Below are 25,212 nucleotides of genomic sequence, written 5' to 3'. Positions count from 1 at the left end.
AAAACTTAGCACAGACTTGAAGTTTTGAAATAGTTCAAAAAGCTGCTAACAGATGGCACTGTGAATACCACAAATGAAAACGGCCATCTTACAGCAACAAGGTGCAGTTTTCTAACATGATTTAATGTTCCAAAAGGACCCAATGCAAATATCATTCACAAGCTCCTGACCAAATTCCAGTGTACAGGCAGCATGATCGATGATCTACCGGGGAATGTTGGCCCCAGGCAAACTGTTGTCACTCCTGAAAATGTCACCACAGTTTCAGGAATTATTCAGCAAAATCCAAGGAAATCTGTCTGAAGACTTTCAGCAGAGGCTGATTTGAAGCGTTCTGGCATGCAGACAATACTGAAATAGAACCTACACGTGTTTCCATTCAAAATCCAAAGCCACCAGCCATACCTGTACGAGCTATGCGACAGAGGGCTGACTTTGTGATCCAGGTTCTCCCAGTGATTGATAATGAAGGATTTCATGTTGGCTGCATTTGATTCACAGTTGAAACGTACTTCCATCTGAATGGGGATATGAATAAACAAATTAGGTGAATTTGTGGTTCCAAAAATCCCCATTGGTGTGAAGTGAAACAACTCCTTTCTCCTAAAGTTACTGTTGGGGCTGTGGTATCCAGCAGGGGCATTATTGGTCCTTTTTTGTGTGGGAAACTATCACTACTGAATGTTATGTTGCAATTTGGAGCAATTTGTGGCCACACAGCTAGCATTGGAGGACTGACCAGGCATCAAGTGGTTCATACGAGATGGGGCCAGACCACATCACACCAAACAGGTATTTTGCTTTCTTGATGAATATTTCGGGTCACACAATGTGACTCCTTGTGACTACTTTTGATGGGGCACATTGAAAGACACTGTCTACCAAATCCATGCCACCATGCTATAGGAGCTTGAATTGGCGAATTGTGTGGCATCTGAATCCGTTTCCATTGGGACGTTACAGGATATGATGGCAAATATCGTTGTGATTGCAAAGAACACTTGCATAAGTTTAATTGTACTCACCAATACTGTATAAGTGCCATATGTTAACAGCTTCTCAGACTATTTCAAAACTTTTGTATAATATTCTTACAACTTTGAAAATAACATACCTTTCTTTGTAATCCTCTATCAATCTTAGTTTTTAAGATGTTTCATTTTGAAATTGGGGATTCTATCGCTGGACAACCTGTATATATGTACTGAAGTGAATAAGACAATTTCAAGGCCATTTTAGTCAATCATCATCAAAAGGAAACAGTTTTCGGTACTTCCTGAGACGAATTACGTTAATGTTGCTAGGAGGTGGAGAATAGGGTATTACGTAGAACTTGTGTTTCATTATTGTTAACAAAATATACACCGAAGAGCCAAAGAAACTGGTACACCTGCCTAATATTATATAGAGCCCTCACGAGCATGCGGAAGTGCCGCAACACGACGTGGCATGGACTCTACTAATCTCTGAAGTAGTTCTGGAGGGAATTGACACCATGAATCCTGCAGGACCGTCTATAAATCCGTAAGAGTACAAGGGGGTGGAGATCTTTTGAACAGCACATTGCAAGGCAGCCCAGATATTCTCAATAATGTTCATGACTGGGGAGTTTGGTGGTCAGTGGAAGTGTTTAACCTCAAAAGAGTGTTCCTGGAGCCGCTCTGTAGCAATTCTGGATGTGTCGGTATCACATTGTCCTGCTGGTATTCCCAAGTCTATCGGAATGCACTGAATGTATGCAGGTGATCAGACAGGATGCTTACATACATGTCATCAGTCAGAGTTGTAGCTAGATGTATCAGGGGTCCCATGTCATTCCAACTCCACATGCCCCATACCATTACAGAGCCTCCACCAGCTTGAACAGTCCCTGTTGATATGCTTGAACAGTCGCCTGCAGGGTCTGTGGATTCATGACGTTGCCCCCATACCTGTACATGTCCATGTCCATCTGCTTGATATAATTTGAAATGAGACTCGTCCGACGAGGCAACATATTTCCAGTCATCAACAGTCCAATGTCAGTGTTGACGGGCCCAGGCGAGTTGTAAAGCTGTGTGTTGTGCAGTTATCAAGGGTACACGAGTATGCCTTTGGTTCTGAAAGCCTATGTCGGTGATTTTTTGTTGAATGGTTCACACGCTGACACTTCTTGATTGAAATCTGCAGCAATTTGTGGAAAGGTTTCACTTCCGTCACATTGAAGGATTCTCTTCAGTCGTTGTTGGTCCCATTCTTGCAGGATTTTTTTCCGGCCACAGCAATGTCAGAGATTTGATGTTTTACCAGATACCTGATATTCACAGTATACTCATGAAATGGCCGTACATGAAAATCCCCACTTCATCCCTACCTCGGAGATGTTGTGTCCCATCGTTCTTGTGCCGACTATAACACAATGTTCAAACTCACTTAACTCTTGATAACCTGCCATTGTAGCAGCAGTAACTGATCTAACAACTGTGCTAGACACTTGTTGCCTTATGTAGGCATTGCCAACCGCAGAGCCATATTCTACCTGTTTATGTATCTTTGTATTTGAATATTTATGCCTGTACCAGAGTCTTTGGCACTTTAGTGTACATCAGTTGGCTCTGCTAAGAAATTCTTTAGCAGAGTAGAAAGAAGTGGCCACCAATAAATTCCTTAACCCAGGCTGTTCCAGCTTTTATTAAGTGCTCACTTGTAGGCAGCCTGTTGCCCATGGGAGGGGGCAGGCAAAGAGCTGCCTTGTGGCCAGACAAACACCCTAGCAGTAAATTCCACAACTACACTGCCCTGGCCAAGTGACTGCAGGCAGGGGTGGGCAAATAGCTTGTGCTTGCACAGGATGTGTCCAGTAGGACAACTGGACTGATAGACAATAATACCCATCCATGTACATGGGCAAAATGACTGATGTTCACTGAAACTCATGCACCCCCCCCCCCCCCCCCCCTGTGTATTGGAACAGTCTGCTTTAATCTCCTTGTACACTGTAGTTAGACTTTTTGTAGATGCTACCAAGGTGAAAAATTATATTTGTGGAGTGAAGTAAATTTTTTAAAAATCGTTATGTCGAATCTGTGTATTTCCAGTTTTGATTCTGTGACCAAAGCCATCGTTACATAATAGAGGTATGGTATTTATGACAAATTTCATTAAGGAATAGATACACTGAGAAACAGTAGTTTGGTATACCCAGTTCCTTGATTTGACTTCTCGAGAAAGTTCTTGAAGTGACACCACAAATATATTACTTTTGAATACATTATGAGAGTGACAGTTATCAATGTGTTGCAAATATTTGCTATCAAAAACAGTCTTGATCATAATTTATTTATTACGGTGACCGGTTTCAACCACTACTGTGGTCATCTTCAGACCTACAGGTCGTTTACAAAACTTTAATTAGAGAGCTACGTACATTAAAGAAAATACATGAAGTTATAAAGTTATAAAATGATGAATTGCCAATGAGTAAGAACCTCCTTCTGCTGGAGAATCACTACTGGAGAAACCAGTGCAGTCTTACTATATATAACGGAGGCTCTGCCCACTTCTGATGGAATGATGTCATTACTAACCAATGGGTTATAGGTCGAATAACAATGTAAAATTTCTTAGTTAAAAGATCATTGTTGAGAAATAAAAATAAACACACACTAAACTTAGCTTATTTAACAGCTATTGTCAATTAAGAAGTGTTAAAATAAATAAACATGTAGGATAAACAAACTTCGTTTTGACAGTACATGGGTTGCCCTCTCAAGGCCTGTTAGTGAACCATTTGGAACCACTGGTTGCCATGGTGAAGTTGGATGCTGTTCCAAAGATGGGGCAGCATGCTTCTTTCCACTGAAGTTGTTGTAAAGTCAATAGGCAAACTAGTGGTTGCCATGATGAGGATAAACGCCAGTGCAAAGATGTGGCAGCAGGCTTCTTTCTAACAAAGTTGTTGCGAAAGTGGAGTGGCAAAGACTGTCATGTCAGATGATGTACTATTGAGCAGCAACATGTCTTTATTGAAACGATTTTCAGTGAGTAGGCTGCAATAATCTTTAGCTGATACGTATAGAACATGCTGCACAGATACGATTTACTGGTGCAATAAGAGACTTTCATTTACATAGATTACATAATAATTCTTACAAATGAATACTGAGAGGGGGGAAAAAATCTAGGGGGCACAGTAGTTGTGCATATTTATGAAAAATTGTCTATGAAGTTTGTATGTAGATTCCAATTTGTTTTTCTTTAATTTACATGTGACAATTTTTAAAAAGGCAGTGCTATTACATATGTTGTATGCCAGTCTTATAAACAAATAAAAATAATGAAGATGGAAGAAATTTAGAATTATAATACTATGAGCCGTTGTGTCAAAAATAAAGGAATGTGAATTAGCAATATGCAGTCTAAAAGCATATAAGCAAACATTCTAAAAACAGATAGTCAGTCATAAAATAATGTTTGTTGAAATAAAATTAAAAAGTAGACATAAAATATTTCCTAAATGTCTTAATAATTTTAAAAACAAATGATAGAAGAGTGAACATTCTAAAGCAGATTATCGAAAAGCTCAAAGAAATGTTTGTCTTTGAATTGAAGTTGTTTGTATAAAACAGATAATGGATTACAGGGCTATTACAAATGATTGAAGCGATTTCATAAATTCACTGTAGCTCCATTCATTGACATATGGTCATGACACACTACAGATACGTAGAAAAACTCATAAAGTTTTGTTTGGCTGAAGCCGCACTTCAGGTTTCTGCCGCCAGAGCACTCGAGAGCGCAGTGAGACAAAATGACGACAGGAGCCAAGAAAGCGTATGTTGTGCTTGAAATGCACTCACATCAGTCAGTCATAACAGTGCAACGACACTTCAGGGCGAAGTTCAACAAAGATCCACCAACTGCTAACTCCATTCGGCGATGGTATGCACAGTTTAAAGCTTCTGGATGCCTCTGTAAGGGGAAATCGACCGGTCGGCCTGCAGTGAGCGAAGAAACGGTTGAACGCGTGCGGGCAAGTTTCACGCGTAGCCCGCGGAAGTCGACGATTAAAGCAAGCAGGGAGCTAAAAGTACCACAGCCGACAGTTTGGAAAATCTTACGGAAAAGGCTAAAGCAGAAGCATTTCTTAAACAGGAGATTGGAAAACCGATGGATCGGTCGTGGTGGAGATCATGATCAACAATTCATGTCATGGCCTCCATGCTCTCCCGACTTAATGCCATGCGATTTCTTTCTGTGTGGTTGTGTGAAAGATTCAGTGTTTAAACCTCCTCTACCAAGAAACGTGCCAGAACTGCGAGCTCGCATCAACGATGCTTTCGAACTCATTGATGGGGACATGCTGCGCCGAGTGTGGGAGGAACTTGATTATCGGCTTGATGTCTGCCGAATCACTAAAGGGGCACATATTGAACATTTGTGAATGCCTAAAAAAACTTTTTGAGTTTTTGTATGTGTGTGCAAAGCATTGTGAAAAAATCTCAAATAATAAAGTTATTGTAGAGCTGTGAAATCGCTTCAATCATTTGTAATAACCCTGTACTTTTGTGAAGTGAAAAGATTTCAATTTCATCTAAAGTATTTAGCAGTAGTCATTTTGGCACAGTATGTAATATTTTCAAATTGTTAGAAATGCAACCCTCAGAATGATTGTATCCATCAAGATGTTGACCAAATATTGATTTGGTACTTGCAGTACCAGTAGTATGTTCCTTAAAACGTGTTAGAAAGTTACGGCCAGTTTGGCCAATATAATGTTTCTCACAGTCATTACATAGTATTTTGTAAACACCTGACTTTTGGTATATATTTGATTCCCCAATTGTGTGTTTCAGTTTCATCTGTAGTGAGTTATTGGTTTTAAATGCTATTGTCAAGCTTGCATTCTTAAATAATTTATTTATTTTATCTGAAATAGGTCCCATGTATGTCATTTTTGTAAATCTCTTCTTGGAATTTATAACAGCATCATTTGTTTCTTGTAATTTTTGATATAACAGATCAACCTGATGGGAATTATAATTGTTAACAACTGCTATATGTGTTAATGTATCAATTTCCTTCTGGATTGCATCAGGTTGAAGAGGTAATTTCAGTATCCCATGTATCATTGTTTTAAAAAATGTCATTTTGTATCTTAATGGATGGCATGATGTAGCATTTATTATTACGTCAGTTGATGTGGGTTTTCTATAAATAGAAATATTATGTTTTCCATTCCTGTTTGCAATTGTGAGGTCCAGGAAATTTATAAATTAATACTATTATTACTTTCGTGTTCTACTGTAAATACAAGTTTTGGATGTAAGTTGTTTAAGTTGTTAGTGAAAGCATCAATTTCTTCCTTGGAACTGTTATATAATAGCAATGTGTCATCAACATATCTTTTGTAGTATATAATTTTATTTGTCATTTCTGGATTATTTTTGAAAAATTGAATTTCAACATAATTGACGAAGATATCTGCTATAGTGTTAGCCAGGGAATTCCCCACTGCAAGTCCATCTTCCTGAATATATATTTTATTATTAAACGAAAAATAATTAAAATCCAGAGTAATTCTTAACAGTTCAATGAATTCTACTATTTCTTCGGGGCTCATGATTTTATGATATGTTAAGCTATCTTTAATAATATAAATAGTATCTTGAATAGGAATATTCGTATAAAGATTTGTGATGGCCAACGATGCGAACCTTGCGTTTCTTGGAATATCCACATCATTTATGATGTATTATAATTCTAAATTCCTTCCATTTTCATTATTTTTATTTGTTTATAAGACTGGCATACAACATATGCAATAGCAATGCTGTTTTAAAAATTGTCACATGTAAATTTTAAAAAAATAAAAAAAATTGGAATCTACATATGAACTTCATAGACAATATTTCATAAATATGCACAACTACAGTGCCCTCTCGTTTTTTTTTTTTTTTCTCAGTATTGATTTGTAAGAATTATTATGTAATCTATGTAAATGAAAGTCTTTTATTACACCAGTAAATCGTATCTGTGCAGCATGTTCTATACATATCAGCGAAAGATTATTGCAGCCTGCTCACTGAAAATCGTTTCAATAAAGACATGTTGCTGCTCAATAGTACATCATCTGACATGACAGTCTTCGCCATTCCACTTTCGCGACAACTTTGTTAGAAAGAAGCCTGCTGCCACATCTTTGCACTGGCGTTTATCCTCACCATGGCAACCACTAGTTTGCCTATCGACTTTACAACCTCAGTGGAAAGATGCCTGCTGCCTCATCTTTGGAACGGCGTCCAACTGCACCGTGGCAACCAGTGGTTCCAAATGGTTCACTAACAGGCCTTGAGAGGGCAACCCATGTACTGTCAAAATGAAGTTTGTTTATCCTACATGTTTAAATATTTTTAACACTTCTTAATTGACAATAGCTGTTAAATAAGCTAAGTTTAGTGTGTGTGTATTTTTATTTCTCGAGAATGTTCTTTTAACTAAGAAATTTTACATTGTTATTCGACCTATAACCCATTGGTTAGTAATGACATCATTCCATCAGAAGTGGGCAGAGCCTCCGTTATATATAGTAAGACTGCACTGGTTTCTCCAGTAGTGATTCTCCATCAGAAGGAGGTTCTTACTCATTGGTAATTCATCATTTTATAACTTTATAACTTCATGTATTTTCTTTAATGTATGTAGCCCTCTAATTAAAACTTTGTATACAACTTGTAGGTCTGAAGATGACCACAGTAGTGGTTGAAACCGGTCACCGTAATAAACAAATTGTGATCAAGACTATTTTTGATAGTAAATACACAACAAAAAATTTGTGTTATGCACCTCTGGATTTAAGAAAACTTGGCGTGGCTTGATAAATTACCCAAAAATGTCACCCCAAAAATCATTATGAAATGAAAGTAAACAAAGTAGGTCGGTCAGCATTTTGTTATGTTTACATCACCTATGCCTGACAACGTTAACATACCAAACAGATTTGTTTGGTTGTTACGTCAACTTGTATGCTCCTGCCCCCCCCCCCCCCTGCCCCCTCCCCCAACTGAATTTATTATAAAATCATAATCGCAAGAATTTAACACACTGCCTCTTCTATCTACATGTCCTCATATTTTATGTTAAGTGGAAACCAGTTGTAGCTCTCCAACTGTGTGTAGTGATATAGGGTGTTTTTCAAAGTCCAATGACAATGAATTGATTGGAAACCATTTTTATTAATGCACATTAAAGTGGAAGCATATAATTTTTTTTTTTTTTGTGTGGTGTTGCTTGATAATGCCCAAAGGGGTGAAAATTAACTAAACACCAACGAAATTAAATGTTTGTTTCAAGTAAATATTGCTGTGAGAATAAAATGACTTCTTTCAATACATGAAAATTCATTAACACCTCTTTTTAAACTATAGTTAATTTGCTCGTTCTTTCAGTGTTCACATCTTCTGCAAACAAAACAAAATTGGCATGTGGTAATGTTACTGTTGAAACACCGTTAATAAACAGAAGAGAAAATAAAGGTCCTAAGAAGAAACTTTGTGAGACGTCACATGCAACTAATTTCTAGTTAGATAATGACTGATGGCCTAATATGACACTCTTTTCTATTGACAGCCCAGGTTTCCTTTTAGACAGGTAAAATTTGACCCATTTTGCAGACTTTCTTGTGACATCATAATATTCTAATTTACACACAAGGATATTGACAAATTACAGAATATACCAGTAACCTGTAATTCATTGCCTAATTCTCAGTCTGTATAAGCAACCTTCTCACTTTTGGAACCCTTTGGAAATCCATACTGTGACTGACAGTTTGTTGTTTGTCACCAGATGGTTAAAAAGCTGGTCTTAGAAGGTGCTATCCAAAAGTTCTCAGAATGTATGTGTAGCTGGTGAAGTCTAGGTGTTACAGTGAAACACTGCCAGGTGGTACCACATACATCCTTTAATAGAGCTAATGGCTCAAGTGACTTTGTGCTAGGCAGTCGCTTTTAATTTTTATGTGCATTTCCTCATTCTTGTGTGTTGCGTGTCTTGCAATATTGATGATGGCAGGTGTCTGGGAACAATTTGTATGTGTCAACTTTCTTTTCAGACTCAGAAAAACAGCTACATAAACATATGATGGGGATGGTTCCTTTGAAAGGGCATGGCCATTTGCCGTCCCCATCTATGACACAGTCCAAGCTCATGCTCCGCCTCTAATGACCTAGATGTCGACAGGACGTTACACCTAATCTACTTCCCTTCCTGAAAATGTTCCTGCTGTTTGGAATACAGTGTTGGAAAATTGTAAGCAGACCATCCAGTTAATATGCAGTGTTGTGAGGCTGTGTTGTGATACATGTCAGGATTTTGACTGATGAAAGAGGCGCTTGGGAGATAGGTTCCTCCATCATGACAATGTGAAGTCACAAACTGCGTTGGATCATCCAGAAGTTTCTGGTGAAAAACAAAGCAATTGTTCTTCATACGTGACACCACCACCCCGCTAAGCCCCCCCCCCCCCCCCAGCTTGGGACCCCAGGATTCTAACAACTCTTTTGTGAGTGCTTTGCAAGATTCAGCGCAATATATAAGGTGGCTGATGTGCAGTGACCAGTTTTCGTCCAAAGCGCTGGGCTTTTGGCTGATCAGCAATGAAAGAATCTTTCTCAAATAATTTTACAGAAAATGTTGAGTAAAAAATATTCATTTTTACATTACTTATAGCTTTATATGTCAGGTTTGTGTTGATGTGCCCATCATTTCGTAAATAGTCAGAGTTATTGTGATATTTACATGGAAGTAACACACTGCACCAAATTTGAAAAAGCTTGTAGTGAAAAATGGAGTTCACTATGATTTTGCTTTTGGTGCAAATTACATAATATGTTGCTGCACATGAAACTTAGCTAACACATTGAATTTTTCTGTAGACTTGAGTGGAGGTCTCAGTCACTAATCTCAAGAAAATTGATCTGATGTAACACACCCATTTGCAATAACACCATTCTAGTGATAAAGCCAGAATGAAATATCCACAACATTCCTTATATTTCATAAACGGTGTGTGACATCGAAATGAGATTTTGCCAAAAGAGAGCACACAAAGAGGGTAGTATTTTACCATGTAGTTATTGTGCAAAACTTCATTATCTACTATGTTATTCCACTAACTACAGACTTTTTCAATGAAAGACTCTAATTTTTAGGGCCATCGATAGCTGTTTAAACAACACAAGTGAAGACATTACATGTTTGTTTTGTATCAAGGGTGTGCTTTTTTAATAAGCTACTGACCTTACTTTTCCTCAGTTCCTCAGTTAATAAACTTAATAAACCACTGTTTCAGAATTCTATGGCAGTTGCTTCTGCACAACATATTAGAGAGATGACACCTGTAACTACACTGTGTTTTGGCTAAAGAAGCAAATTTTAACATGGCAACAAGAAAAATGCGTACGTTTCTCTCAAAATTCACCACTCATGATGCTTCTCTGAAAGTTACAAGTTGTTAACAAGCAAATAAATCGCTGCATTTTCAGCGGAATTGTTTTTAGATACTAATGAAAGCAGAAGTGATGGATCTTTTTGAATGCTCACCATGCAAGTCTGGACATGTAGGTGCTCCACTCAGTATTTATAAAAAATGTAACCGTGGGCTTCAGTTTAGAATGGCACTTCCCCTCCAGCACTCGGCATTTCCCCTACAGCACCTGCCCGTAACTGTCACCGCTACCGCTCTCCCCACACGTGCCCTGCTGACTGCACATCTACCAGCCATGATATTCTGCATGGACTCTACCATGGGGCTTCAGCCTGTACAGCACTACTTCCCTTTCTGTGCTGCAAGTTTATATTACCACTGTCCTTTTCTCCTCCTGTCTTTTGATTGGATGGCCTTTCTGGTGTAGTCACTTGGCCCTGGTACATGATTTAGGACTCTAGTTCGCCATTTCACTTCTGACACACTCTACACCTTTTCATTAATAAATACATTGTTCCCATTGTTGGGTTTGACCTGCCACCACTTTTACAAATTTTTCAGAAGCGTGGATTATGCAGGGAAGGTTGCCCAATAAGGTGTCTGTTCCACTTTAGTGCCTTTCCACCTTAGCACTATTCCTTGCCAGTAACGCAGTATGCCCGAAACCCAGCATGGTAGCCATCCCATTTTTGGGGCGGGGCTGGTCAAGTACCTGCATGGTAGTAGCCCCCTAACCATGCAGGGATTGCATTGTTGGTGTCTGAGCTGAAACCTCCCCATTTATGCCAGGGAGTATGTGCCCATCATGACTGGGGTACAAGTACTTCGAGCAATGGATTACTGGCCAGGTAGACGTCGCTGAGGCTGGGTAGCACCCATGAGGAGAGCCTGTGCTCAGAGTGGCTGGCAACGTGGTGGATGACTTGCATATGACACGCATGAAGCTTTCTCCTGCTGGTGGTCATACGGCTCCAGCAGTCTCTTCAGTAGGAAAGAACTCATTCAACACAGAGATATATGAGCCCAAAATGTATCCTTCCCTAGCAGCGACATGGGAGGAACGTAGGGCTAAGTTACAAGCAGAGAAATGCTTCCCGCGATACCTGCTTTGTACAGTGAACAAGTTTGGGGAAGTTTCAGCCATCTCCAAAATGAAGAGTGGGACAGTTTTGAGTGAAACAGCATCTCCTACCCAGTTGAGGGGGTTGCTTGGGGGTAACATTCCGGTGACTGAATATGGTTCAGGGCATCATTTTCCATTGTGACCTTCTCTTGCTGTCTGCAGCTACGCACCACCCTGGAGTGACGGGAGTACACTGTCTCTGCCATGTCCATAGGGGCCATAGGACAATAGGGTTGCTGCACTGGCCTTCACCTTGGACTTTGAGGGCAATTCGTTGCCTGAAAAGGTCAAGATGATGGTATACTGATTTTATGTGAAACTGTATGTCCCCCCTCTATGTGGTGCTTCAAATGTATGAGATTCGGGCATGTGTTTTTGTTTTTGCATTGCGAAGCCAGCCCAATCTGTAGGGATATTGGACGACAGTTGCATGCAAATGTTCCTTGTGCTCCTCCCCCCATTTGCATCAACTGTGGAGAGCACCATTCTCCCTGCTCACCAGACTGCACTGTACTTCAGAGAGGTAAAAAGATACAGGAATATAAGACTGGGCAGACTGACATACCAAGAGGCCCAGAAAAAGTATGGGTGTCTATGTCCTGCACACGACAGTGTTGTATGCTAGAGCTATGATGATGTTGCCTTCACTGTTGATGGTACTCTCCTCCATTATGCATCTGACAGCAAGCCATTAGGGTGACTAGACTGTGCCTGTCCTCCCCCCCCCCCCCCCCCCCCACCCCTCGCCCCTCCGATGGTTGGGGACTCTCCTCCTGCTGCTTCATCCACACTTGCACTACAAGAAATGGCTCTCCATCCACTGGGGATGCGAATCCCCAACCTGCAGCCAAAGACACATCACCCTCGCCCAGCTTTTCATGCCTGGAAGGGGTCCCTTGGGGCATGCCACTGCAAGGTTTCTGCTGGTCTGCAGCCGGATACCAGCCAGTGGCTGAAGTAACTACAGGCTGCTGATTGTAGTGCTTAATGATATTCTCCAGTCTCTGAAACTAATTCAAGGAAGCCCTCCCAGTCATCCCTATCCCCTAAGGAACAGAAAGACAAAAAGAAGTTTTCCGGGCAAAGGAAATTCCAGTGGCCTCCATGCCACTGTATCCTAAGGGGCCACCACCCTTAGGGTTCAGATTGCACCACACGTTTAAAATCTGCATGTCTTGATACCATACCCTTTCAACCAGTGGCAGCAAGTGATCTCGGCACATAACCTGCCTCCTCAGTCTGTTCATGCCTGATGGTGGCCCACATCCTAGTAGACTGCCAAAATTTGGTTGCTTTACAGTGATCTCTTAACCTTCCTGACACACTACCTCTGGTGCTAGTGGATGACGCCGAAGCGGCTGACACAGTTCTAAATTTTACTTGTGAAGGCAGTTTCTCCTCATCTCTGTGAGTTGGGGCACTTGGACATCGTTGATCACCTGAGGAGGGTTTGGAGGAGCACCTCTCTTTCCTGCTCGGGCCCAGGGGTCCCATGTCAGTTTTTGCTTGGTGGTCTGGCACGGCCCCTACCCTTCTCACGTTTTTATTCTGCTTTTTTTATGTTTGCCATTTTTAATAATAGTTTTATCTTGCCTAAAACTTTATCATCTTTTTGTGTTGCTCACTTCCTTGTGGTAATTGAGGGAGAGGTGGTGCTGCTGGGATACAAAAAGGGAATCTCCCACTGCATACCCTGCACCAGGGACCTCCAAGTGCATTCTGCGCAGAACAGTTCACCAACCTTACCTCCCCCCCCCCCCTCCCCCCCTACATTTCTACTTCTTCTTGGTTTCAGCTCTGTCGTACTTGCTTACTTATATCTTGCTTACAATCAGCCTTCCTGGGATTTGTCATGTGTTGTATCCTCCTTCCAAGGATTACTCCTGGTTTGATACACATAGGATGAAGGGACTGATGACCTTGCAGTTTATTCCCTTTAACTCCAAAAACCAAGTAACCAGCCAATCAGTCATCCCGATATTCACCCAACTTGGCAAAATGGTTCAAATGGCTCTGAGCACTATGGGACTTAACATCTGAGGTCATCAGTCCCCTAAACTTAAAACTACTTAAACCTAACTAACCTAAGGATATCACACACATCCATGTCCAAGGCAGGATTCGAACCTGCGACCGTAGTGGTCATGCGGTTCCAGACTGTAGTGCCTAGAACCACTCAGCCACCCCAACCAGCCTCAACCTGGCACAGAGGAACTTTTTTTATCTATATATTCCCCAGAATGAAACCCTAGTTAAAAATCTGAAGATTTCACACAGCTGAGGAGATTCAAACAGAATCACAGGTGTTACTAAACAGGCTCATGAAAAATGTATTCCAAGGAGCTTTCAGGTCATGGAAAAACTGCTGGGAGTCATGTATACAGTCCCAAGGAGACTATTTTGAAGGTGATGGTGATAAATAAGCTCCTGACAAAGTGTAATTTTATTTATGGTGTTCTCCAGAAATTTTTAATAACCATGTCTTATTTTGAAGACTGCTTTCAAAGTGAAATTAGATAGAAGTTCAACAGTGTTCATGCCCTTTCTTATACAGAGGTATATGTCCAGGATATTTCAGCCGATAAGGAAATTTACCAATGATAACTGGCATACTTTATAAATAAATTAGAATGTTACTAAGCTGAAAATAACATTATTTAATTAACTTTGTTGGTATTTCATCGTAATCACTGCAATTCTTTGAGATTTGATGTTGATGGTAGATATTAATTCCTCTGTTGCAGTGAGGCTAATATGTTACTGAAGATACTTTGAAAGGCTGGGTCTCAGTTATTCCAGGACAGCATTTAGTGAGCATAACAACCTAATCCTGTTAGTAATAGATACAAAGAGAATTGATGGATAACTGCTCCAGTTGCAACAAAATTCTCTTTTTAGTTCCTGACCATTTTTTACTTTTTATGTTGAAACCGTTTCCTGCTAGGCTGTGAAACTGACATAAATGCAACCAAACATTGTACATAATAATAAAATGAGTGTACAGGGTGTTAAAAAAAGTGTTTCACATCTTGAGAGGTGGTGACACTCATCAAAATAAGAAAAATAAGTCCAGTAAACATGGGTCCAGAAATGCATACTTTCTGCAATAAACACGTGTTTGTAGGAGGTGTTCAACATGGCGTCCATTCATGACAATGCATCCCTCTGCCCTCCGGCATAAGGAATGGTGTGTCTTTTGACGTATACGTTGTTGTTGTTCCTGCTGGCATGCATTGAAGATGCGACCATATAGTGTCCGCACATTGTTGATTGGTGTGGCGTAGACAAATTCCAAGTATCTCCATAACTAAAAGTCTAGGGGTTTGAGGTGTGGGGAATGAGCAGGCCAAGGCGTGGGTCCCCCTGACCAATCCAATGGTCCTGAAATATGTGTGTCAGATGTTCACACACATTGTGACAAAAGTGTGCTGGTGCGCCATCGTGTATGAACCACATTTGTATTTGTTGCTGCAATAGCACAGCCCAGCAAGGTAGGCAATACATTAATGAGAAAGTCCAGATAATGCACCCCAGTTAACCTTTCTGGTAGCACGTATTATCCTGTTAATCTATTGCCAAGTATGCCTGTCCATACATTGATTGAGAATCAGTGTTGATGCCTTCTTTCTGGAAATTCTTGGGAGGTTTACATTTGCCCATGCATGCTGGTTATGGCAATTGACAACACCATCTCTTGCGAACTCTGCCTCATTAATAAATAAAATCTTGAATTTGAACAGTGGATCTACGACAAGCTTCTGCAACAGCCATTGACAGAACTGTCATATGCCATGATGATCCTGTGGCCTTAGGGCCTGAATACACAATTGTTCATGAAGTAACCCCCTCCCCATATAAGAGAGTGAGGCATGCCTTATGCTGCTGCTAATCATTGCACACTGGTCCCGTGGGCTTCTTCCACCAAACACAGCACGTGCTCCTCCATGTTAGGTGTGCAGAGTTTGTGTGTCCTTCCAATGTCAGTCTTTGGAGGTGCAAGGGTATCTGTGTCCTTCAGATGCTGGAAAATTTTGCCAAACAGCTTATCTGAGGGCACTCTGTGCCTGGATATTTTTCAGCATAGAGGACACGGCTTGCGGGCTACGTCCATTTGCTAAATCAGAGCAGGACATCATATCCACCATTTCACTTGTCAGGTAGTAGGCTTACATTGCTAACAAGTGGTGGAAGAGAGAAAATTTAAATGTACTACACCATTCGTATGTGCAAGCAGCTCAATAACAGTAAACACGTAAGTGAATCCACATGTAGAAGAAGAAGAAGGTAAATCATCATGATACGTACGCAGGGTTGATAGTACTGTACAATAACACACACAAACATCTGCAACAAAGTGTTGCGGAGCCCTTCTTATAAACATGTGTTTCTCTCAGAAAGTATTCCTTTCCAGACCATGTTTGTTGGACTTACTTTTATTGTTTTAATGAGTATTACCACCTCTCAAAGTATTTGACTGTATAAATACTTCAGATAGTAGGAATATAGGAGTTTCAACATAAAAACTTTGTTTACATATGTACACTATAGTACAGAAAAAAGAATAAAGCTTGAAGTGTACTGGGGTGAAGAAAAGTCAAATGATTACAAAAGCAAAAGTTAGGTAGATTTAAAATTGATGTGCCCAATAATATCGTAGGAAATATGGATCTGCCATGATTATAAAAACTGTACATTTTTATACATTAAAAGTGTTGTCAAAATGTAATTCCCGTTAATACTAAAGCATTCTATGTCTTAAATTTTAAACTGCATGTTTTACCATACTAAAAGTAGTTGTTCAGATGAAGTTCTAAAATAGTTGCAAATGACTCTTGAGTCCAGATGAAGTGTGAAGTTACGTCCTGTAATGTGAGCAGTCAAATGGTAGAGCACAGGGAACTGTAGAGGCTGCTAGCATGTCGTAGATGCAACATGGACTGCCTACAAGATAAGAACCTGTTTTACTAAGGTGTGAATGCAGCTATGAAATTGTGGAGTGCCTTTAAAGGAAGCAATCAATAAAGGGGTGGCATATATCCAGGAAAGTAGTATTTCTTAGTGCATGCTGCTTGTGGAGTCTTTCCTCTGGATTTTTGCTGGCAGGCATAAATTTCTATTTCTTCATATATGTCTATAAAGTATCCCCTCTTTGTTGTATATAGAATTATGAGGTAGTTTTTGATACTGTGCACCATGTGATTACCTTGTATGAAGTGAGCTGAGAAGGTGGTTTTTTCCTTATGTTTTTGCTTTTCTTAAGTGTGTGCGTGTGTGTGTGTGTGTGTGTGTGTGTGTGTGTGTGTGTACATTGTACGTATTTCAGAATTCTTTCCTGTTCATAGTTAATCTGATTTAGCTAAAGAAAAGAAGCAGTACAAATTGTCTTTTATTTAGTTCTTCATTGTGTGGTGATGGGTTTGTTTTAGATGTTATGAAATTATAAGTATTGTCAACTACCATGAAGTGACAGCCAGTTCTTTTTTTACTTCATCAGCTATACTCGTAGTTCGAGTGTGTTTATTGCAGATCAAAAAAGATCTTTTTAAATTGAGCAGAATGACATGATGAGGCAGGAATAACAACATTGGAAGGTGTAGGTTTAATCGTGTTGTGAGCCACAGAGTAAGACAAAAATGTCAACAATGTATGATTTTGTAGTTAATTTTAGGGCGATTTGTGGAGAAGGTATTTTCCAAGTGACTGACAAAAGTATATGCAAGTGTACATGCCAATAGAGTTTAGCTAACCAATCAGTTTCAAAGTTGATCTTGTTTCTAAAAATAAAGTAGTTGTACTTCAGTACTATTTCCAGTGGCTCAACGGTCTCAATACTTTCCCCAGGAGGAAGTGTGTTGTGTGGAATTGCTCATATTGCTTGACTTTGCAAATATGTGCAGCAACATTCCTGTAAATGAAACAATAGCATTAATTGAAAACAGTTTGCTAATGCACAAGATACACTCCCCCAGAGCAATTATTGAAATAGGCTAATCATGACGAGGCCATTTTTCTGAAGTATTGTTGGGCACATCACTTTTAAATCCATTCAACTTTTACTTCTGTAATTATTTCAACCCTGTTTCACACAGCGCCGTGCAAACTGTGTTTTTTTCCTTTTTCTGTTGTTACACTGTACATGTTTGAACGTAAAGTTTTTTCGTGTTGAAACTCCTGCATTCCTGTTATGTAAAGCATTTAAATATTCAGTACATCATTATGCACAACATTTAGTTGCATTTACATCTTCAGTTTCAGATTTGTTTGGAAAATGGCTTCCATTTAAAAGCCAAAACTGGTCGTGGAGTAAAATAAAGTTTTCTTCTTCTTCCTTTTTTAGCAACTGAAGCAGTTATTCATCAATTCAGTATACAGTTGTGGAGGAACAATGCTCTCTGAATGGATAAACTAATAAAATATGAAGCTTGTTGAAGAACTATCACACAATAAACATACCCTGTAACTAGTGTCTCATGTACTCTGAAAGCTATCTGCTTCACTATAATCCTTACTGTTATTATTTTGTTGCTTAATGTGTCCACCCTGTTACTGACAAATGGTGTTTCCTTTATTCCTTGAGTGATGCACATCTTTTTTGCTTGAGTCTAAATGAAGTTGCCTTTAAGGGCAAGCAGTTTTTGTATACTTTTATTATGTATTGTGTTGTAGTTTTAATTTAAGTCATGGACATTATTCCAGTTTGTCATTGAGTGGTTCCTTAAAATATTCAATTTTTGTCTTGTAAACTATCATTCAGAACTCAGATTTAGCATCCTGATAGGTGTAAGTAGTTGAGACAAGGATGTGTGTGCCATGTCTAATAGGTCATGGACTTTTGATTTTGTTCCATTAGATCGATCTTTAATGATAATGTTACTGATTGCAATAATTTCATGTTACAAAAGTATTTTGTGTGTTAAAGGTAGGCCAATACAGCTTGAAAGGGATTTATGAATAGGGTAAAATTTCCTGTAGCTGCTCCCTCTGCTTTTACTATTATAAAAGACAGCTTATGAATTCTACTTCTGTTGCACATGCTTCTAGATGCTGCTGTGTGCAAAATTTTTGTGTGTTCGTAAATGTCTGAACCCACCCAGGTAGCCATGTATGTTAAAGTGTTGCTACTGGGACAGGGAGGTGCACCGGCTCCGAATCAAATCCATCTGGGAGAGAAATGGTGAGGGCCGGCATGCTGGCCAGCCTGGATGTAGTTTTTAGGTGGGTTGCCATATCCCACAAGGTAAATACTGGGCTGGTATGTAAGTCTGCCTAAGTAACATGATTCATAAACATTTAGAAAACTTCCAGCCACTTCCACATGAGAAAACACTAAACACAGACATCTTGGATACACATATTCCATCCCTGGGGTAACGGAGTGGCAACAGCAAGAGCATTTGGCCACCACCATGCCAAATCTGTTAATATCCACACTGATCCTGTGCTGATTTGCAACAGAGGCACAGGAAAAATAAGAAGAAGAAGAAGAAGAAGAAGAAGAAGAAGAAGAAGAAGAAGAAGAGGGAGAAACAGAAGTAGTTTTTAAATGTCTACCAACTTCCAATGAATGTTGCAACTATTTCTCTCTCTGAATCTTCTGTACTGTAGTAAGATGCCAGTCTAGATCTTGAACACTTCACTTCAGTACAAGGGGTCATATGATTTCAAATAGGCAATGTCAGCCAGGTCTCAAGATTCTAATCCATCAGAGCGAATAAACAGTTAATTAACTTTACTCCTCAATACTTTAATATTCTGATGTAATAAGGATGCATGTTTCTTTCAAGCCAACCTCTCAAACTTGGTTTCTTTCTCCCTACCCTAAAAGTGGTGCTCTGACACTTGCACACACTGGTACTTCATGACTCAAGACAATGCCTCTTTCGAGTAATTGTACTGAAGTGAAGTGTTACAAGATCTAGACTGGCATCTTACTACAGTAGAGAAGATTCAGAGAGAGAAATAGTTGCAACATTCATTGGAAGTTGGTAGACATCTAAAAACTACTACTACTTCTTCTTCTTCTTCTTATTTTTCCTGTGCCTCTGTTGCAAATCAGCACAGGATCAGTGTGGATATTAACAGATTTGGCATGGTGGTGGCCAAATGCTCTTGCTACGCGCTCTATATAAACAGGACCTCCACGGCCTAGCAGCCAGTCGTAGACTCACCTCAGATGATGTTGCCCGCAGCTGGCAATGAAACGTCAGGGAGAAGTATTTCTACTATTGGACCACGGCCTCTTAGCCCGGAAGTTTTAATTACTGAAGACGCCGGCCGTGAAAGCCTACACGCTATGACTACATGCTATGAATGCCTCTTTTCTTAGCAGTTTGGTACTAGCCTAACCAGTTTTACTGTTGAAATGAGTCCCATGTCTTGTTCATTCCCACATGCTGATCAAATCAACAGAAATCTCTCCAACATGTGACTTTATGCCTAAAATAATCAACCGTTCTCCTGTCAGGAGACCTCAGAATGTGAGGTTGATTATGGTGCCTCAGAACAGGTGTAAATTCCGCACTTTCATGTCTTGAATGCTGACACTATCTTCACCAGAGTAACTGAGTAAGGTGGCACTGTTGTTAGCACATTGTACGTCCATTCAGAAGGATGACTGTTCAAATCCACATCCGGCCATTCAGAGTTACGCTTTCTGTAATTTCACTATATCGCTTCAGGAAAATAGTGGGAGGGTTCCTTTGAAATGGCATAGACGATGATAGGACATCAAACCCTAATCTTCTTCCTTCACCAGAATACACTCTACAGAATACTTAGGTTCTCAGTCAATAATATTTTCCAGTCTGTGCTGTGTAACCATGATGTCTTCATCTGTGAAATTTATTAACAGTGAGTCCATAGTCTCATTAATAAATGTTTATCAACCTCTCTTTATTGCAATGGATTTGAATGTATCTGCTCTATATGACTGTTGTTCATTGTTTTCTATGGGACTTGCTGATTCTGTCTGTATTGTATTGGTTGCCTTTCAGATGTTTGATTTTCTGTTGAACTATGCTAACCAGTTGCAAACTGATGTACTTGAATGAGAACCTTTTGAAAAAGCTCAGTATTTTATTTCCATTAGACTTGTTAGTTCAACCCTTTTTTTTTTTTTTTTTTTTTTGTCAAGTATTATATCATGCTGCTTAAGCAGTCAGTAATGAGCACTTAGTAATTAACGCTTTATTGTACTACTACAAATTGGATATGAATATTGAGTACTGCTAAAGGTGAATAACATTATACGTGCATTATAATCTTGCTCAGAAGATGGTTGAAGCCCTTATAGTTTCTAAAAACATGAGAGAAGTAATACTGATACCCGTGTTCCCAACCTGCAGAACTAAGGGCTTCATTATTCTTGCATAAGCAGCAGATTCAATATGTTAGAATAGTTTTAAAGGGAACTTTGTTATTTTTGTAGTGTTATGTAAGCAATATAAGAATTTAGCAATCACTAAATAATGACTGTGTCATATATATGGCCTTAAGCAATGTAAGGACAAAAAAATTAACTGCCGGTTTAAGTGGGTAACTGTCATCTAGTAATGAGTGTTGGGTATGTGGGGAAGGGAAAAATCTTATATCGTTTTCATTTTCTCCAATTTTCATTTCATTCAAAAGTGTTTTGTGCGAAAAGAAACAGCCTGTCATTTACATAATTTCCAATCAACTGCAGTCTGACCAACTTGCTACAGTGGTATGTATCAAGATCATAATAATCCAGGGAAATAAGATTTATGCCTAGGACAACATTTCAGTGAATCCTACTTCCAGCAAAGGCACAGTCCATTATTGAAAGAATGCAGTGAAATGGCCCAGTGCTGCAGTTCAGGGAATGTTTTGCACCATTCTCTAAGGCTGTTAATTCCTGTTTACAGGCCCTCTTGGCCCATTTGGTTACAAATTGATACTCTGAATAATGATCACTCGTATATGAGGACTGTTTCACGTGCAGGGTGTAATATCTTTCAGCAAGGCAATTGGGCAGAGCTTCAGAGGTAAATAGGTAAATGTTCCTGCAAATAACTGGAAGAGCACACTCTTGCCTCCTCCAACCACCCCCCCCCCCCCCAAAAAAAAAATATATATATAAATCTCGGAGCTTAACTCGGCAAAAATCTTAAGGCCCACATTGATTCTTAAATCTACTGAGTGAATTTTGTGCTCTAGGAAACACTAAATAGCAAGGCTCAAAACACCCATGGAGACCTGTTGCACTAGGTGTACCTTCAAGTCATTTACTTGCTGTGTGTAGTGAAATGACTTGTATTATTCATGTTGGCAGGTGGTCATAATAATGTAACGACACTCTTTCAAGTTGTTAAAATCATTTGTGGTTTTTGCGTGTTTAAAAATAGGCCTTTAAATGCTGTACAGTGCCTTTCTTGCAGCTTTTGTCCACATCTGTAATGCTTTGATTGCTCATACTGAAATTTTTTTAATGCTGACACTGCTACTTGGCCAATATATGGGATTTTCATTGATGGACAAGCATTACATTGTATTTGTTAATATTTAGAGTTTGAGAAATGTTATTTTCTTCCTAGAGAAGTTTTATTTGCCCAAATCAATTTGGGAGCAACTCTTTGAAGACACACCAGTCTAACATCATATATCATATAATAAAATTATACTTGTGATAAACACTCACAAAAGTTTCAAGGTATTGCTTGCTGTGTCTGTATTGACAGCTGATAGCATGCTGCTTGTCAGTGTGTCATCTTCAAATAGTTGCTCCCAAATATGTGTATGACTAGATGACAGTACACTACATTGAGTGGCACAAGGGCTGTGTATGTAGATAATTTGAAGATTACAATTTAAATTACTGAAACTAGTTGTGTGTGTGTGTGTGTGTGTGTGTGTATTGTAATTTGGGCAAATAAAACTTCTGTAGTAAGAAGAGTACATTTTTCAAAATCAGAGATAATTTTCCTGCTGACAGTGTCAGATAACCATCTAGAGTTTGATTTTTGCAAATAAATTCTATACACTAAAATAAATTTCAGGAAAAGCTACCTCTTTATGACTGACATAATTGTCTGTGGTCCATATTAGCAAGCTGCTGACTTAGAAAGCTGCTAAAATAACGATCAGAGTTATTTATATATATTGTAAACAGAAGCAGCTTCGCTGAGGTATGCAGGAAGTTGTAATTATTTTAGACTATGATTCTGTGGCTGCAACTGTGGACTGATTTTTGCTTTACAAGAAATCTTCAAAATATTGTTCATAAGTTTTCCGAATCATATTCATAAAATGGATTTTACATAATAATCACTTTAAAAATGTAGTCTTCATCTGACAGAGTTGCTTTGTGTCCTTCTCTTAAATATTTCTTACTGGCCACTGCCCCTCAGGATAATGCAATACGGCTGAACCCAATGTATAGCCAGAGGACTTGATTGGAATTGAAATTAATCACTCAGCCAAGTTAACTGATTTTCAGCTCTCCCCATGCACCTCACTTGTGCTCATGCCAATGTCATTTCAACAATGTATCTATGGAAGTTATACAGTTAATACATCTGAAATGTGGATTTTAATTATGAAGGTTGACAGTGACAGGCAGTGCAAAATAAAATCCTGAAGACATTTTTGTGCTCCATTGTAATATGACTGTGTTCAGCATGACAGAATTCACTTGTACAAACCAGTTCCTACAGCAGATCAGAAGAATAACAGCCTGCTTGCTGGAGACTGGCAGCCAAGGGGTTAATGAGGTCCTTATTGCACTCAGCATCCTCAACCACATTATCTGTCTCTTGGGGAGTAGTAGTGTGCCTCTGTTACAGTTATGCAAGGCTTTCATGTGGTTGTAGTTGTATTATGGGTATCACATGTACACGTCAGCAAAACCTACTTGTCTGAAGATCGTAACTTCCACCCACCCACCACAATGGGATAAAATTGGCCCCAGATGCCTAATAGACCAACTCCCTGTTTGTTTGACTCATGGCCCGCCACTGTTCATATAACGAGAACTACTAATGATGCAATGTGTTAGACAGATAATTTATTTAAAAATCACCCTTGAGGGAAGGAGCAGTTTGGAATCTGCACATAGAGATTGTTGGTATGGATCAAACTTTAGTCTCTTTCACAGAGATGGTCAACTGCCACACAACATGTGTTTGCTAATCCACCACATTTATGATTCTGTTGAAAGGGATCAGAACAGAATGTCTGTCAGAATGTGTGTTGTCTAATATTCTGTTAAAGATACTGTTCTGGTAACACAATACATATGATTCTTTATCGGTTTCCTTGTAGTAGATTTGTAACTTTCCTACACAGGATTCAGAAGTTTTTCAGTGTGATTATTGAATTCTTTGACTACTAAAACAGAAGGCAAATGGAACTGTTTGACCAAGATTTACTGTTCATCTTTGATGATTTACCTTAGTAACGTTAAGACTATTTCACATCACCAACTTCCTGGGCCTAATATCAAATGGAAATTACTACTGTTGACAACTGATACTAACTGTGGAACATACTATAAAAGCACCAGCTATTTCTCTCTACATCTGCTAGATGCTGGTAGGAACTGAGACATAGGGATTCATGTTGCAGAACTGGAGTAAACTTTTGACTGGCATCCTTGATAGCTGCAAACATCGACATCTCATATGGTGACTTGCCAGTGCCCTCCTCCATTTCCCTCCCATCTTCATCCTGCTAACAGACATACTGAAGATACGTTGGTTTTCTTTTTGTTCTTAAATGCTATTTTCTTAAGCAGCACCACTATCCTCCTGACACTTGGTATCCCCTTAAGTAGTTAACATATTTACCTATGTGTGGTCACTGATGGTACTGACAGAGCATCCACTGTTAGCCAGAAGAGGAAATTCATGGTGCATCATTTGGTATGTAGTTCATTATTATTTGTGAGCAATATTTGAGCAGCTACAGTTGCTTTTTGCATTGACTTATCTAGCCTGACTGTTACTCTTAATTAAGTGTACAACACACTGTGAGGCACTTAAGTAAACGTGATGAGACTGTCCACCTAGCTACAACAAGTAGACAGATAACAGTTCTTTGTAAGATTCTGAAAATGTAGCAATGTACATTTATTCCCCAACCCTGGTTAGAATTTTTCCCTTTCCCTTTACCCAAGTCACCAAATCACCCCAAAATCTGCTGGTAATGGCTCAAGACAACCAAAGAGTGCAGACAGTGGGCATCTTTACTAAGATTTACATAAGATTGCACCCTACACCCTGATCAGTAGGTAACAAAGCCTCCACCGTATGCCATGGGCCATTGGCACACAAGACATGTTCATTAATTTTCTTTCTTTCCCCAATAGTTGCAGTATTTTTCTTTTTATAATAGGAGTTTAGAACAGCATATTATTAGAGACATTTATTTATAGGTGTTCTTGTTTGGAGGGGTTTCTCTTTGGACGAGTTTATGAACCAGTGCTACGGGAATTGTGAAGATGGTGGTAAAGGAAGACAAATGCCAATTCATTATGGATCAAAAAGACTAAATTTTGTTACAATTTCTTCACCTCTAGCTACACAGATTCCCCAAGGTAAGACTTTGTTTCCAATATTTGATGTAGCTCATCTAGTTTTGCATATATTTGGCATGTGATATAAGATGT

General features: G+C 39.2%; 1 protein-coding gene across 1 annotated transcript in view; it reads left to right on the top strand.

The window, feature by feature from the left end:
- The window catches only part of LOC126247983 (2-oxoisovalerate dehydrogenase subunit alpha, mitochondrial), a 173,831-nt gene that overhangs the window by 82,483 nt on the left and 66,136 nt on the right, over nt 1–25,212 (top strand). The window contains exon 4 of the mRNA XM_049948554.1: nt 24,979–25,140. Coding sequence (XP_049804511.1) covers nt 24,979–25,140 — 162 coding nt within the window. The remainder of the gene's footprint in view (nt 1–24,978; nt 25,141–25,212) is intronic.

The sequence above is a fragment of the Schistocerca nitens genome, chromosome 3 (assembly GCF_023898315.1).
Source record: "Schistocerca nitens isolate TAMUIC-IGC-003100 chromosome 3, iqSchNite1.1, whole genome shotgun sequence".
Lineage (NCBI taxonomy): Eukaryota > Metazoa > Arthropoda > Insecta > Orthoptera > Acrididae > Schistocerca > Schistocerca nitens.
This window is presented reverse-complemented; position numbering and strand designations above follow the sequence as displayed.